Source organism: Scylla paramamosain, chromosome 26 (genome assembly GCF_035594125.1).
Source record: "Scylla paramamosain isolate STU-SP2022 chromosome 26, ASM3559412v1, whole genome shotgun sequence".
In the NCBI taxonomy this organism is placed as follows: Eukaryota; Metazoa; Arthropoda; class Malacostraca; order Decapoda; family Portunidae; genus Scylla; species Scylla paramamosain.
In genome coordinates, this window is record NC_087176.1 from 13281516 (window position 1) to 13298056 (window position 16541).

Consider the following 16541-nt stretch of genomic DNA (forward strand, 5'->3'; position numbering starts at 1 on the left):
CATGATTGCATGTGTTTTGCATCATCACCGGGAGAGAGCTCCCATGAAGATTCGACTACTTTTGATAACAGCTCTGCTGAGAGCATGAGGTATTTATCATCCTTGTGCCACACCTTAAGTCTGAGGTTTGTTACCTCTTGCGTTGCTCCTTCCAAGTCGAGGGCTTCCGGGCACAGCCACGTGCCCAGGTTGGGCATTCCCCAACGGACTCTGTGGACCCCCGGGCAGGGAGAGCAGGAGACTGCTGTCTTGCGGGTACACCACCACCAGGGATGTCAGCGGACTTACGAAGCTGAACTGAAAACCCGTGAAAATCGTTCTCTTGGTACAGTAATAGAGAATAGAGGTAGTGCATGATAACAACAAATGTTTTTTTTGAATCTCCGATAAAACTGTAACTTTACCCAGCAAACTCTTCCCATGACAAGCAGAGTGATTAGGCAGAACATTCAAAGCAGTGAACAAGGTTCCTTCAGCCAACTCTTACCTTTGTGGCAATCTCAAGTGCCTTGGTCTGGAGGTGCTGGGTGGCGTTCTTTGCATTGTGAGGGGAGGCTGCCTGGGCTAACAGCTCCTGTGGAAGCGGGACCGTTAACCATTTTTTTTTCTGCGCACTTTAAAGGTGGAGATTATTAGGCAAGGTAATGTGATGAGATAGATTGGCAAAATTAGCCTTATATCAACTTCCTGTTACCTATTACTTGTCTCCTATGTTTATTTAGTAATCAGGCTCAAAAACAGCAGGTGTATTAATTTATAATAAAAACAAAAAGAGCATGTATGTATTTATAAAGGCAACTTCCCTCCTTCACATAACTCAACATGCACCTAATACACGCACAACTTTCACTCAAAGTTTAAAACTTTTATGATTCTATTTGATCTTTTTTTTAGGAACTGGCACTTCTTTTTACGTTTTTTTTTTTTTTTTTTTTTTAGGTGCTATAGGCCGGTAGTTAAATGAATACAAATAATAGTACTGAAGAATTTTATGAGTGACATAATGCAGTGATCTGACCACTCGAGTGTGATCTGATCCCCCTAGCACACCAGCACCCACCTGCAGCATGAGATACGCCCACATCCTGGCGATGTAGTTTTCGCTGAGCGAGGCGTAGAAGGGGTCGCGTGAATCGAGGCGGGTGGCCGGCAACTGGTGGGGACCATCGCGCCCTCGAGCTCTCACTGAGGGACGCACGCGAGTCACTCCGGGCCTGAGTCTGCCTGCCACCACGATCTGTGAGAGGGGAGGGTAGTCATCAGCATCATCACATCATGTATTTATATATGTACTATGTATTTATTTATGTACTATGTATCTGTACGCATTTGTCTGCTTGTAAGAGTGCATATACTACTCGTATGTATGTACACATGTCTGTCTACACATGTCTGTCTGTCTGTCTGTCTATCTGCCTGTCTGTCTTTTCCTCCTCCTCCTCCTCCTCCTCCTCCTCCTCCTCTTCCTCTTCCTCCTCTCTCTCTCTCTCTCTCTCTCTCTCTCTCTCTCTCTCTCTCTCTCTCTCTCTCTCTCTCTCTCTCACCTCTCCCCCTGCGTAGTAGTTGGACATGCCAGACTTCACCACGTTGCCCTCCTCCACCTCCTCGTCGGGATAGCTGATCGCCACGTCGGCCATGAGGGGCTGGGAGATCTCCTTATAGAAAGCCGTTATCTGGTCGACGGTGGCTGACCCGTACTGCAGGTATCGAACCAAACCCCCGCTGTCCACGCTAATGTCCTCCAGGAGTCTGCAAACGAAGGGAGTCATGCATGAAAATTGAGTTACGGCGCGTTAACGATGTCACTTACGTAGCGCTACCTCTCCCGACTGTCAAATTACCAGGAATGTGAGTCGGGAAGTTGTAAAGGAAGGAGAGGTAAAAGTGGTGATAAGGAGATGTAAGGATAAATGTATGAAAAGAACATAAAGGATAAACAAGTATAGAACGATTAATTAGTGAGAGAGAGAGAGAGAGAGAGAGAGAGAGAGAGAGAGAGAGAGAGAGAGAGAGAGAGAGAGAGAGAGAGAGAGAGAGAGAGAGAGAGAGAGAGAGAGAGAGAGAGAGAGAGAGAGAGTTACATAGAAATACAGACCACAACAGAATTTGCAGTCCTCACGAGGTGATCTGTCCTAAGACTACTGAGGTGATAGTAGAAGAAAAGGAGAGCAAAGCAGAAGGATCCCTCCCCACCCTCTACTCCCTCCGGCATAAGTCGTACAGGAAAAAAAGATTGGAAATAAATACCTTACTGGGTTAGAAAAAGTAAAAGAAAACGAAGAAAATTTTTATAGGAAAGAATCAGAATGATGAAATGAAGTGCCTCCATATCCTGGAGGCAAGGAGTTTTAATCTCTAACAAAGGAATGCTGTTAACGTGGATCTGAGGCAAAATATTTTTCAGGACGGCGTTTAAAATTATCTACGGTATTGCAGTCTATCACGTCTCGAGGAAGCCCATTCCAAAGAAAGAAAAATGTTTTTTTTTTTTTTTGATTCATGAGAGCTGAAGGATTTCCCAACAATTTTACAATCATTTCCTCATGTGTAATTTGAATAATCTATCATGAAATACTTACTGCAGTCCATGTTATCAATGTCTTTGATGATTTTAAACACTTGCATTAAGTCGCCTCTTAGTCTCATTTGTGTTAATGGGAATAAATTTAATTCTTTAAGACGCTCTTCGTATGATTTGTTTCTTAGGCTTGGTATCACTTTTGTTACCCTACGCTGAACTCGTTCTAATTTAATTGTCTTTCTGGTAAGATGGTCACCATGCTTGAACGCAATATTCCAAAAGGGGACGAACCAGGGAATTAAATAGAGTAGAGATCGTATTTTTAGATTTATATTCAAATGATCTGCCGATTAAGCCAGTTATTTTATTTGCTTTCTTTATGACTTGTGAACATTAATGAGTAGGTTTTAGGTTATTCGATATTGTTACCTCAAAATTAATTTCGCTGTCTGCACTTTTAAGTTGGGTACCATTCAAAATATATTTTGTTTTCTCGTTTCGATACCCTATGTGAAACACTTTACATTTATCTGCATTAAAACTCATTTGCCAGGTTTGCCCCCACTCTGACAACTTGTCTAAATTGTTCTGCATTTTTTTTACTTGTTCATTTGAGACTACGGTATTCACTATTTTGGTGTCATCAGGAAACTTCGATATTATACTGTTAACAGCCTCATCTATGTCGTTTATATAAACAAAGGAGAGAACAGGTCCTAAGACTGATCCCTGCGGCACCCAGCTGGTTACGTTAGTTCACTTGGATGCTTTTCCATTTAATACTACTCTTTGTTTACGGTTGTTCAGGCAGTTTCCTATCCATCTCCGCACGTCGCCTTGGATACCATGCGATTTTAGTTTAATCAGCAAACGTTTGTAGGGGACTTTGTCGAAGGTCTTTTGAAAATCAAGATATATTATATCTACAGGTTACTTTCGTCATACTGGTTCAGAATATCATGGAAGTCTAAGAGGTTCGTCGAACGAGAGCGTTTGTTACGGAAGCCGTGTAAATTGTTTTCCTTTAATTGATTAACAAGTTTATCTCTAACAAGTGTTTCTAGCATTTTGTATACGACTGAGTTAAGCAAATTTGCTGGTAATTACATGGTAAAGATTAAAAAAAAAAAAATCGGAGTTACGTTAGCGAACTTGCACTCATCAGGCATTGTACCGGACTGCAGGGATTTATTGAACAATAAAGTTCGAGGTGTGACTAATTCAGATTTAGCTTCTTTTAGGAAGCAGGGTGAGATCGTGTCAGGCCCAGGTGACTTGCTTACTTTAAGCTTATCGATACATTTTAACACGTCTCTTTCTGTTCTCTTGATACTATTTATGACGTCGTTGTTATTAATTTGGACTGCTGGCACCAAACGGATGTCATTGAGGTCTTCGCTGTAAATACTGAAGCAAAGAAAATGTTTAGGATGCTACTAATTTGCTCCTCGCCGTTGGTGTAATCTCCATTTTTGTCAATTATTGGTCCAATACTTGAGGTAATTACTCTCTTCTGCCTGATAAAATTCCTTCGGGTTCGTTTTACTCTAGTTCGCAACATTTAATTCGGTTGGCCTTTTGCTCTGTTTGATTAATCTCTTAGCTTTACGTTTTAACTCCATGAATCTTATGCGGTCTTCGTTAGTGTTGGTGGACTTTAATCTGTCATGGGCGTCTCTCTTCACGCGCAGACATTCAACAATTTGTTTATTCCACCACTTAGGCTTAACTTTTTGAGTGGGACGGCGATTTTTCATAGGCACGCATTCTTGCACAGTTTATCAGTGAAAAATCTCCATTGTGCATTAATATCTATGGTGGTACGTAAATGACTCCAGTCAGTTTGTTTGAGCACTGATATCAGTTTACAAAAATTTGCTTTTCTGTAGCCAAGGACTTTTTCTTTGCTTTTGCTTGAATCGCTAGACAAGAAGTTTATAACGAAGGTGATTGCGCGGTGGTCGCTATTACTGAACACTTCGCCGACATTCAGACTTTCTACTAATTCGTCTTTCGCATTAACCACGAGATCGAGCGAATCGGGCTTTGTATAAATTAATTAAGTGAACTTTCCTTCAAAGTTATTATATAGATCGTGTCCCCTTGTGAGAGGTGAGGGGTTTACCCACTTCTTCACCGGTAAATTTAAGTCACCAAGAATTATGGCATCATGTATCACTTAACTAGCTAATTTGGTCGTAAATGTTGCGGTTGGTTTACACTGGCTGGGCTGGAGGTCTGTACATTTTTTTTTTCTATGTAGGAAGGGCACTGGCCAAGGACAACAAAAATCCAATAAAAAAAAAATGCCCACTGAAATGCCAGTCCCATAAAAGGGTCAAAGCAATAGTAAAAAATTGATGAATAAATGTCTTAAAACCTCCCTCTTGAAGGAATTCAAGTCATAGGAAGGTGGAAATACAGAAGCAGGCAGGGAGTTCCAGAGTTTACCAGAGAAAGGGATGAATGATTGAGAATACTGGTTAACTCTTGCGTTAGAGAGGTGGACAGAATAGGGGTGAGAGAAAGAAGAAAGTCTTGTGCAGCGAGGCCGCGGGAGGAGAGGAGGCATGCAGTTAACAAGATCAGAAGAGCAGTTAGCATGAAAATAGCGGTAGAAGACAGCTACAGATGCAATATTGCGGCGGTGAGAGAGAGGCTGGAGACAGTTAGTTAAAGGAGAGGAGTTGATGAGACGAAAAGCTTTTGATTCCACCCTGTCTAGAAGAGCAGTATGAGTGGAACCCCCCCAGACATATGAAGCATACTCCATACATGGACGGATAAGGCCCTTGTACAGAGTTAGCAGCTGGGGGGATGAGAAAAACTGGCGGAGACGTCTCAGAACACCTAACTTCATAGAAGCTGTTTTAGCTAGAGATGAGATGTGAAGTTTCCAGTTCAGATTATAAGTAAAGGACAGACCGAGGATGTTCACTGTAGAAGAGGGGGACAGTTGAGTGTCACTGAAGAAGAGGGGATACTTGTCTGGAAGGTTGTGTCGAGTTGATAGATGGAGAAATTGAGTTTTTGAGGCATTGAACAATACCAAGTTTGCTCGGCCCCAATCAGAAATTTTAGAAAGATCAGAAGTCAAGCTTTCTGTGGCTTCCCTGCGTGAAATGTTTACCTCCTGAAGGGTTGGACGTCTATGAAAAGACGTGGAAAAGTGCAGGGTGGCATCTTCAGCGTAGGAGTGGATAGGACAAGAAGTTTGGTTTAGAAGATCATTAATGAATAATAAGAAGAGAGTGGATGACAGGACAGAACCCTGAGGAACACCACTGTTAATAGATTTAGGAGAACAGTGACCGTCTGCCACAGCAGCAATAGAACGGTCAGCAAGGAAACTTGAGATGAAGTTACAGAGAGAAGGATAGAAGCCGTAGGAGGGTAGTTTGGAAATCAAAGCTTTTTGCCAGACTCTATCAAAAGCTTTTGATATGTCCAAGGCAACAGCAAAAGTTTCACCAAAATCTCTAAAAGAGGATGACCAAGACTCAGTAAGGAAAGCCAGAAGATCACGGAACCCATACTGGCGATAGCAATGGTGATAGCAATGATGCCATCTGGTTGAAATAAAGGAGGGAAAGAAGAAGAAGCAAAGTTATTGGATATATTTTTGGCTAGATGCCAGAAGTCACGAGGGGAGTTAGATCTTGAAAGGTTTTGACACTTTCTGTTAATGAAGTAGTTTTGGCTAGTTTCGTTCCGTAATTATTTTCTGATAATATAAATAGAACATCTACGTTTGCAACAAGGGTTTTGATAACAGAACTGGGTTGAGAATGGTTTTGACAGAATAAGATGCCGCCTCCATTTCTATTTACTCGACTTTTTTTTTTTTCAAATATTGTGTAATCGAAAATATTATATTCAGCCAAATAGTCCCTGACTTCTACATCTAACCATGATTCTGTTACGCCGATTATATCATAGTTTTCTGAGATCGCTATTTCTTATAAGTCTGAAAATCTGTTACGTAAACTACGAACGTTCACAAAGAAAACTTAAAGCTTATTGCGAATAGATACTGTGGGTTTGATTAGTTAGTTACTCTGCTGTGGCTTGGCAGAGCAAGGCCATTCCCGTTTTTTGTACAGAAATCCATCACTGCGCCATCCAGCAGGCGGCCAAAACGGCGACTGGCTGAATGAATGGGCGGATGAGTGAGTGGGTGGGTGGATAAGTGAGCGAGTGAGTGGGTGGGTGGGTGAGTGAATGGGGATGTGTGAATTAACGACAGAGAGAGAGAGAGAGAGAGAGAGAGAGAGAGAGAGAGAGAGAGAGAGAGAGAGAGAGAGAGAGAGAGAGAGAGAGAGAGAGGAGGAGGAGGAGGAGGAGGAGGAGGAGGAGGCAGCGATGTCGGGGGCGGCGGCGGCAGCGGCGGCGGAGGAGGAGGAGGATAAAAACAAGGGATAATGGAAATACAGTACACAAAATTCGGATAAAAACGATAGTGAAAGAAGCGAAGAGAAAAACAGACATGATTGAACAACAGGGCTCACTTGGACTTTTCGCTGAAGATGAGCACGAAGATCGGATGCTTCTGTGTGTTGGCTTTCTTCACGTTGCTCTTGATAGCGGCAGGGTTCACCTCGCCGCTGGTGGCATGACCGTCACTAAACACAATCATCTGAGAGAGACACACGATCGAGGTCAAGAATGGCGAATGAAGATGATATTTTTTTTTTTGGTTCTTTTCAGTAAAGAAATATTGGTAATTTCTTGTTTTCTTTTCTTTTTTTGTTTTTAGAGACCATGTTTAAGCAGAGGAAGAGAAAACGAGTAGAATTGCATTTATCACCTGTCTGTTTTTGTTTCCCTAGATAAGAGTAACAGAAGGAAATGAACAGAACTCATCAGAACGAGGAAAAGGACAAACAAACACAGATAAACTCAGAGATACGACCCAGGATTTCTTTGTCTCCTTCTTCTGATCTACTTGTGTATTAAATTTTAGCATGAAATCCTAATTTTGATCTTGTTGAATTTACAAAACCGAGAAGAGACAAAAGTAAATAGCACCAAGTTTTCTATACATTTCACTAACTTTTTATCTCATTCAGCTCGCTAGAGGGACTATTTTGGGACTCCATGTAGTTAAGTATGTAAAAAGTTTGCCTAAATTTGCTTAAACGCGAGCCACACTCTTTTACGTCAATTAAATTTAACAATGTACGTAGCGGGGGATGACAACCGGCGGAAGGAGCTTGGTTAAGTCTTCCGGTCTCGAGAGGATGGTGAGTGAGTGAGTGGGTGGATGAGTGAGTGAGTGAGTGAATGAGTGGGTGGATGAGTGCGTAAGTGAGTGAGTGAGTGGGTGGATGAGTGAATGATGGATGTGTGAATTAACGAACTATAAGTGAAATAAATGAATGAATTAATGAGTAAATGAGGATGAGTGAATCAGTGAGTGAGTGAGTGAGTGAGTGAGTGAGTGAGTGATAAGCTAACTAACCAACGCACAAAAAACAAACTAACAAAACAAACACAAACTAACTAACCATCTAACTGACGGACCAACCAACTTACTAAAAAGAAAAAAAAAACTAACAGATCAATAAAACAACTAAGAATGCAGAACAGAATCATGCCAACACTACTTCTTCCCTATAAGTCAGCTTAAGAGATACTAAACGAGGCATTAAAACCTTAAAACTCTTCTACATTACCTGCTTCACCACATTCTCGGCGCCCCCGGCCTTGACTGCCTTCAGTGCCTGCAGCAGAGCAGAGTTCAGGTTGGAGTACCCGAGGGAGACAAGACGCCGCACCCTCCTGATGGCTCTCTTCACCTCCTCCGCCTCCCCTGAGAAGGTACCCACGCTCACCACTTCAGAGGAGAACGCCAGGATCTGAGGAACGTGACGAATATATGATGTGAAAAGAAGCAGTGACTAATGAATGCTTTTAATAATGCAAGGTAAGAGAAAAGGATGATTTTAAGAACTATGGGTAATCTTACTATGGGTAACCTTAGGTACTCTTGTTTTTATGTCTACGAGCTTTCATGCCATATTGTTTGCCGCTTATGTAGAAAATGGCAAGAAATATCAGAAATTAGCAAAAATCGTGAACTAGCAGTGAGGATCCGAGCAAGAGACCGCATTCAAAACGTTGCGGCACCTTATTTTGACCTTTTAACATTTTTCACAAGGGTGTTTCCATAATTTTACTGAGAGTTTACCAAGGATTCCGGACGATCCATGGGAAAACATTTATGAAAAGCTGAATAACCATCTATGTGGTTTTTGAAAACCACATAGTCCTTATGAAAAAAGGGTTTCCAAATATGGGTCAAAGTCTCTACAGTAGGAGAGATACTTAGAGAAACGGAGGGCAGGAGATTGTGTAAGGAGGGGGTACTGGTGTTGAGAAATGAAGTCCTGGAAATAGATGAGGAAGAGAAGACTGAATTGAACCCTTTCACAGCGAAAAGCAACAATTCGCAGCACTAAGAAATATGTATGGAATCTTTATAACCACGACCAAGAAAGAGGAAGTGATAAAAAGAATAAACTTTGCAATTTTTAGTTCGTATAATGTTTGGAGGTGGCCGTAGAACAAGATGAAAAGTCTCAGAGTGGCTGGTGACTGAAGAAAGATGTGCCAAATAGGAGGGAAAGAGTTAAATACGAATGGTGAGGAATGGAAAAGATTGTGCAGAATTTATACACTTGCATACGAACCTCATACGTGTCCTCCGGCTGCATGTCCCTCAATATGGTCTGCATGGCCTCCTTCATGCTGTCGAGCTTCCCGTTGTACATGGAAAGTGAGACATCAAGCAGGAAGACGCTGTGGGTTGTCATCTTGGGCAGACGTTCCGGGGAGAAGAAGTGGGCGAAGTAACTGCCAACTCGCTGCGTGGAGGTGGAGACAAGGCCGTGTTTTTATGATATTTACGTGTAGCCTGAGAACTTAATGATCTTAAGCATAACAATGACGCGTGGAGGAGTGAGGAGTAGCATCGCAGAGTTGTAAAAAGTATCATTATGTGTCGTTTGTTCTATTTTGCTTTCCTCGCGTGCGTGTCAAATTGTTGCTGTTGCAAACTGTTGTTGATGCTTTCCGCTGTGTGTCTCAAGCTGATGCTAACTACGAAATATTGTTTTTATTTTTTATTTTTTACGTGTCTGAATAAGGAACACCATAATTTTCGGAATACATCTAAAGCTAAAAACAAGACACAAACAACTCTACGGTGTACAAGATAGGGGGAATACTCGGGTTTCTACACAGTATATAATAAAAAAGGAAAACAAATTATCCGCCGTCTTTCTTCTCTTAACTCAAATTAAGAAACATTCGCTGTTATGGAAAAGAAAGTATATTAAGTAGCATTGTTTCTCATAAGTCGACTCCTTTCATAAAATCTAGTCTACTGTATATACTTTGAAGCTTTCACCAATAACTGTTCTCTTTAAGGACTCGTACCTCAGAAGGCCATCTTTTCTTTATTTTTTTATTTACTTCCTTTCTGTTGGCCTTGGCCAGAGTCTCTCTTACATAAAAAAAAAAAATATTACTTTCATCTTTCATCTCATTTCACCCATTACATCAAACACTATTTCCATCCTTTGTTCTTTGTCACTAACACTACAAAAAAAACCCGACCCTGACAAAGAGAACACTACATTCCTTTCATGTTCTTTTTACTAAGCTGTTGACGCGAGATAACGCTCCAAGGCAGGCGGCTGAGTGGCAAACAGCGCGTGAAGTGTGAAGAGCCTCTTATCTCCTTCCTTCTACACCGTCAGTCATTCCAAGGCCACTTTTGACCAACTCGTGTGCGTGTGTTTGCATGACAACTTGCATTTCTGCCGTTACAACATAATTTTCTTGTTGTTGGTGCAGTTGACGATTATAATGGTAATAATAATAATAATAATAATAATAATAATGATAATAATGATAATAATAATAATAATAATAATAATAATAATAATAATAATAACAATAACAATAATAATAATAATAATAATAATAATAATAATAATAATAATAATAATAATAATAATAATAATAATAACAATAACAATAATGATAATGATAATAATGACAATTTTATTATTATTATTATTATTATTATTATTATTATTATTATTATTATTATTATTATTATTATTATCATTACTATTATTATTATCATTATTATTATTGTTATAATAATAATAATAATAATAATAATAATAATAATAATAATAATAATAATAATAATGATAATAATAATAATAATAATAATAATAATAATAATAATAATAGTAATAATAATAATAATAATAATAATAATAATAATAATAATTATTATTATTATTATTATTATTATTCCTCTTCGTTCTTCTTCTCTCTTCCTTTTCCTCTTCCTCCTCCTTCTCCTTCTCTTTCCCCTCTTCTGTTTCTGTTTCTCCTTCCCCCTTTTTTTTCTTCTTACGATTAATACTGCTAATACCCGCTCACTCTCACCTACGTATATCACAACAACAGCAGCAGCAACAACAACAACAACAACAACAACAATAACAACAACAGCAACAACAACAACAACAACAACAATAACAATAACAAGAAGAAGAAGAGGAAGAAGAAGAAGAAGAACAAGAACAACAACAACAACAACAATAACAAGAACAACAGGAACAACAACAACAACAACAACAACAACAACAACAACAACAACAACAACAACAACAATATCAAGAACAACAACAACAACAACAACAACAACAACAACAATAATAACAACAACAACAACAACAACAACAACAACAACAACACATATTTCAACCCGAAACACAACACATTCATTCACCAAAAACACGTCTCCTATAAAAAAATAAACAAATAAAATAAATGAAAATAAATAAATAAATAAATAAATAAATAAATTGATTAATTAATAAACAAATAAATAAAATAAAACTCACTCAGTGTTACTCACATTCTCAACACTAGAACGAACTTGATTTTACACTCACAGCAAACACACACACACACACACACACACACACACACACACACACACACACACACACACACACACACACACACATACACACACACATACACACACACCTTGCATTCACTACATCGCACATAACAACAACAACAATTCACCACATTCACTACGACTTAAACTCACCTGCACTTCACCTCCGTCAGTGTGGCTGGTGATGCCATAGGTGAGGACGAAGGTACCGTCCACACCTCCTCCCTCACCCACGGGAGGGTCTATGTGGCGATAGTAAAACTTAAGTTCTCCGTCACTCACTGGTCCGCCCGTCACTGCAACGATTGATGGACTGATTGACTGATGGATTGATTGACTGATTGATTGAATGACTCATTGACTGATTGATGAATTGATAGATGAATTTATTGATAGATAGACTGAGTGAATGATTGAATGAATGAATGATTGATTGCTGGATGGATTTACAAATGGATTTATTGATAGATGGATTGATTGACAGATTGACAGACTGATGTAGCGATTGAGGGACTGATTGATTGATAGACTGAGTGACTCATGGATTGATAGGTACATAGACTGATTGATTAATTGACTGATAGATTGACTGACTGATGGACTGATGGTGTTGATGGATGGATGGGAGGTGCAACATGGTCATACGGAGTTTTAAGGAGTGAAGTCACACCTACAGTTGTACTACGTGTGATTTCACCTGTGTTTTCGTACCCATAATTAATTCTACCTCACTTGTATTCGGCACATACCTGTAATCTTACCTCACCTCTATTTGTGTCTGTAATTCTGCCTCACCTGTATTTTTACCTGTAATTCCAATTGTGTTTTCGTACTTGTAATTCCATCTCACCTATATTTGTACCTGTAATTCTACCTCACTTGTACATATAACTACTTCACCCTGGGTAAGTAGCACCTCGTTATCCTCTTCCACTTCCAGTAGCATCAAAACTTACTTCATCTTTAATATACTTCTATTATGCATCTTTAATATACTTCTATTATGCTTCATTTTTATGCCTCTTCCTCCTCCTCCTCCTCCTCCTCCTCCCTTCATTTCTCGTCCTCGATTTCCTGCTCTCCTCCCTCACTAACTCGCTCATTACGTTATACTTTACACCATCCTTCCTCCTTGCTCATTTTTATGCAGCACTGAGGGTCTCACTACATGCTTCGTTCATTCCCTTTTCCAGTTTCCACTAATGTATCCTCTCTTTCCTGTACATAACTCGTTTCTTCTCTCATCCCTAATAATACTTTTCTCTCTCTCTCTCTCTCTCTCTCTCTCTCTCTCTCTCTCTCTCTCTCTCTCTCTCTCTCTCTCTCTCTCTCTCCTCTCTCTCTCTCTCTCTCTCTCTCTCTCTCTCTCTCTATATATTATATATACGAGTATTAACTAATATATACTATAATACATCACAATCCCTCCTCTCATCTTTTGACTCCCTATAAAACCTATCCTCTCAGAGCCTCTCACATTACCTTACTGTCATCCTCTCTCATCCACCACTTGTCTTTCTTCTCCTCTCTCGTCCTACTCCCATAAACCCTCCCCTATTCACTCAACGTCCTCTTTTCCGTCACAGACACCCCTTTACTCACCACTCGTGCCTGGGTTTTGCGCCTGCATTTCCTGGCCGGGCAGCTCTAGAATCTTGTAGGTTGGTGATGGCCTCGCGTTCCAGGCACTCGCACTCTTACTGAGGCTCTCGGTACTCGCTGGGGGGAAAGAAGAGTAGAGGTAAGACAGTAGTTTAAGAGACCTCGTAGATGGAAGAAAAGTATAGTTAAGACGGTATAGAAGCTTCATAGATGGAAAAGAATGCAATACAGAAGCTTTATAGATGGAAGAAGAGTAGTGATAAGACAGAATGAAGCTTTATAAATGGATAGATAAATAGATAGATAGATAGATAGATAGGTAGATAGATAGATAGAAAGATAAATAGATAGACAGATAAATGCATTCTTCCTTGTTTTGTAAGGATATTGAGTTGTTTGATGCTGTTCCATTCCGGCAGATCCCTTCTTCTTACTCTTTGACCAATCTATAAAGTTCAGACGATCCTTCTAAACGCAGATAGATGTATTTTGCCTTGAGTATTTAGCTATTTTTTGCTGTTCATTCCGGTATATCCCTTCTCATTTCCTGCTGAGTTTGTAAAGTTCACTCATTCCCAAACTAACAATGTGCGGGAACAGACAACATTAAGCAACGTAACCTAACACAAGGAAGAATGACGCAAGTGTCGACAGTTTAGCATGATGGTGAGAAGAGGTGCTAGCGAGTAAGGCCTTGAGGAGGGAGGCTGTGAAGGTTATGTGTGTTGACAGTCTGTTTATTAGCGCCTGTAAAGGGAGGGAGGGATAGAAATAGGTGTTTGATCGCGTTAAATGAGGTGCGGTAGATTAAGAGTGATTGATTACATTAAGAGGAGAGGTAAAGGGTGTATGTGGCCGCGTTAATGAGAAGGAAGATACGACGCTGATATGAAAATGCTAAAGGGAAAAGATTAACTGATTAACCCAGACGTAAAAATTTAAGGACTGCGTTGAATGAGTTGGAAAAGATTGTTCGGTAACACTGAGAAAAAAAGGGTAAGGGTGTTTATGGCATTAATGGGAAAGAAGATAGGATGCTTATCTTGAGACGCCATAGGGAAGATTGTAAGATTGGAGGGTTACATAAGAAAACTCAAAAAGGATGATGACGCTTCTATTCCAAATACAAATAGAAACACGCTCCGTTGCAGAAAAACAGGGAAATGGAATGTGCTTAAGCTATATCACAGAGCGACCTTATAAGGAATTTATTTAATTATTTTAGAAAAAATTGTTAAGAAAAGTATTATTAAAAAGTATGATTGCTTTACATAAAAAAAGAAAAGAAAAAATCTAAAGTTAGATCGTGGCATAAATATAGATTTTTTTTTTTTATCTGCACCATGTATAGATTGATTATCTTAAAACCCTTTAAGAAAATATTGGCAAGTTATTAAGGCTAAGAAAAAAAAAAAAAAAAAAAAAAGAGAACCGCTTCTACACGAGATACAAAAGGAAGGAATACAATGCTAAACTAGGGCGTTGGAATGGCTTTAAGCTACATCATATATAGTCTGATTATATTGAAACAGTTTAAGGAAAGATTGCCAGATTACTTAACACGGAAAAAAAAAAAAGGGATAGCTCTACTATACCAAATATAAACTAGAAATGTACCCAACACTAAATGAAGGTGTTGGAATGCCTTTAAGCTACGTCGTGTAAGGAACATAACGGCGGTTCAGATAAGTTATATTCCAAAGACAAGTGACTCACAGGAAGTGGATGCAGTTCGGTCACGTTACATTCAAGAAAAATGGATCCGAACTGATGACGTTAAGAGCGGAAGGTTTGCGTGTCTGATGAAATAATGGGGAGGAAGGAGAGGTGATCTAGCTACGTTTACAGGAGAGGAAGATGACCTGGATTCCCTAGAGAAGAATGAGAGTGAAGATGAGGATGATGAGGAGAAGGATGAGAAGAATGAGGATGAGGATGAGGAAGAAGCAGAAGAGGAGGATGAGGATGAAGATGCAGATGATGATGAGGAGAAGGATGAGAAGAATGAGGATGAAGATCAGAATGATGATGAAGAGAAGGAGAAATAACCTTGTGAATTACATAAAATTACATAAAAAGAACAAATGAAGACGTATATTATCCAGTAAGAGGGAAGAGATAACATAATTAGAGTAAAATCGTAATAGAGATTGAAAAACGAGTGTTCCTTACGTTAAATGATGATGAGAAGGAGAAATAACCGTGTGAATTGCATCAAACAAAGGAATGAAGACCTATATTATATGAGGGAAGATGTAAGGTAATTAACATAAAATCTTAATAGAGATCGAAAAACAAGTTTTCCTCACGTTAAACAAAATGAGTAAAACCTTAAGCCGGATGGATTCTCTTTGCTTTATGTGGGAGAGGGAACGTGTCTCGGTGATGTTGAAGGGGAGAGAGAGAGAGAGAGAGAGAGAGAGAGAGAGAGAGAGAGAGAGAGAGAGAGAGAGAGAGAGAGAGAGAGAGAGAGAGAGAGAGAGAGAGAGAGAGAGAGAGAGAGAGAGAACTTGGTAGCGTTCAAGGGAAAAATAAATTGCTTTGATTGCGTTATGTGAGAGGGAGAAAGTCAGGGTTTTTTCTTTTACTCTACGAGGAAGAACAAAGAACAGGAATGGGGGCGAAAGAGAAAGGAATAACATGCGAGAGAGAGAGAGAGAGAGAGAGAGAGAGAGAGAGAGAGAGAGAGAGAGAGAGAGAGAGAGAGAGAGAGAGAGAGAGAGAGAGCACCAAGGATAAAGACAAAGGCAAACAGAATAGACACACACACACACACACACACACACACACACACACACACACACACACACACACACACACACACACACACACACACACACACACACACACACACACACACACACACACACACACACACACACACACACTCACCTGTCCCGGATTGAGGTGCACCATGTACTTGTATGAACCATTAACACGGTGTAGCAGTTCCTCGTAGGTGACGTGGAAGGTGACAGCAGCGAGGCCACCCACGCTTGCCCGCACCTGCAGCTTCTGGAGGTCATTGTCCCTGGGAAGGAAGGTTAGGTGAGGTGAGGTGAGGGAGGCTTCCAGTATAAGTAATGAGACCATTTTTTTTGTTTCTTCTTTTTTCTTATTTTCTTTTCTTCGTTTTTCTGGGCATATGGGCGAGGGAAAGGGAAGGGGATTGGATTCTTTGCTGGTGGTCTTAGTGGAATTTAATTCTTTGAAAGGAACTAAAGTATTTTGTTTTGGGGATTTAGGGGGATTTTGTTGTTGTTGTTGGGGACTAAAGGGATTTTAATCCTTTCACGGGGAATCAAATTCTTTATGAAGGGCTTGATTCTTTGAGGGGGACCATGATTCTTTACTGGGGAACTTAAGGGACTTGAATGCTTTGAGGTGGTGTTTTCTTTAAGGGAAACCTAGATTCTTTGTGGATGA

At 39.9% G+C, this 16541-nt stretch overlaps 1 protein-coding gene across 1 annotated transcript in view; it reads right to left on the reverse strand.

Annotated features, from left to right (window-relative positions):
• The window catches only part of LOC135113759 (inter-alpha-trypsin inhibitor heavy chain H3-like), a 31962-nt gene extending 15816 nt beyond the window's left edge, over nt 1-16146 (reverse strand). The window contains exons 1-10 of the mRNA XM_064029334.1: nt 16008-16146; nt 13116-13232; nt 11667-11809; nt 9214-9387; nt 8197-8379; nt 7030-7157; nt 1545-1749; nt 1061-1237; nt 488-574; nt 135-297 (exon numbers count right to left, since the gene is read on the reverse strand). Of these exons, the coding sequence (XP_063885404.1) occupies nt 135-297; nt 488-574; nt 1061-1237; nt 1545-1749; nt 7030-7157; nt 8197-8379; nt 9214-9387; nt 11667-11809; nt 13116-13143 (1288 nt within the window). The 5' untranslated portion in view covers nt 13144-13232; nt 16008-16146. The remainder of the gene's footprint in view (nt 1-134; nt 298-487; nt 575-1060; nt 1238-1544; nt 1750-7029; nt 7158-8196; nt 8380-9213; nt 9388-11666; nt 11810-13115; nt 13233-16007) is intronic.
• Between the last annotated feature and the right edge of the window lie 395 nt (nt 16147-16541).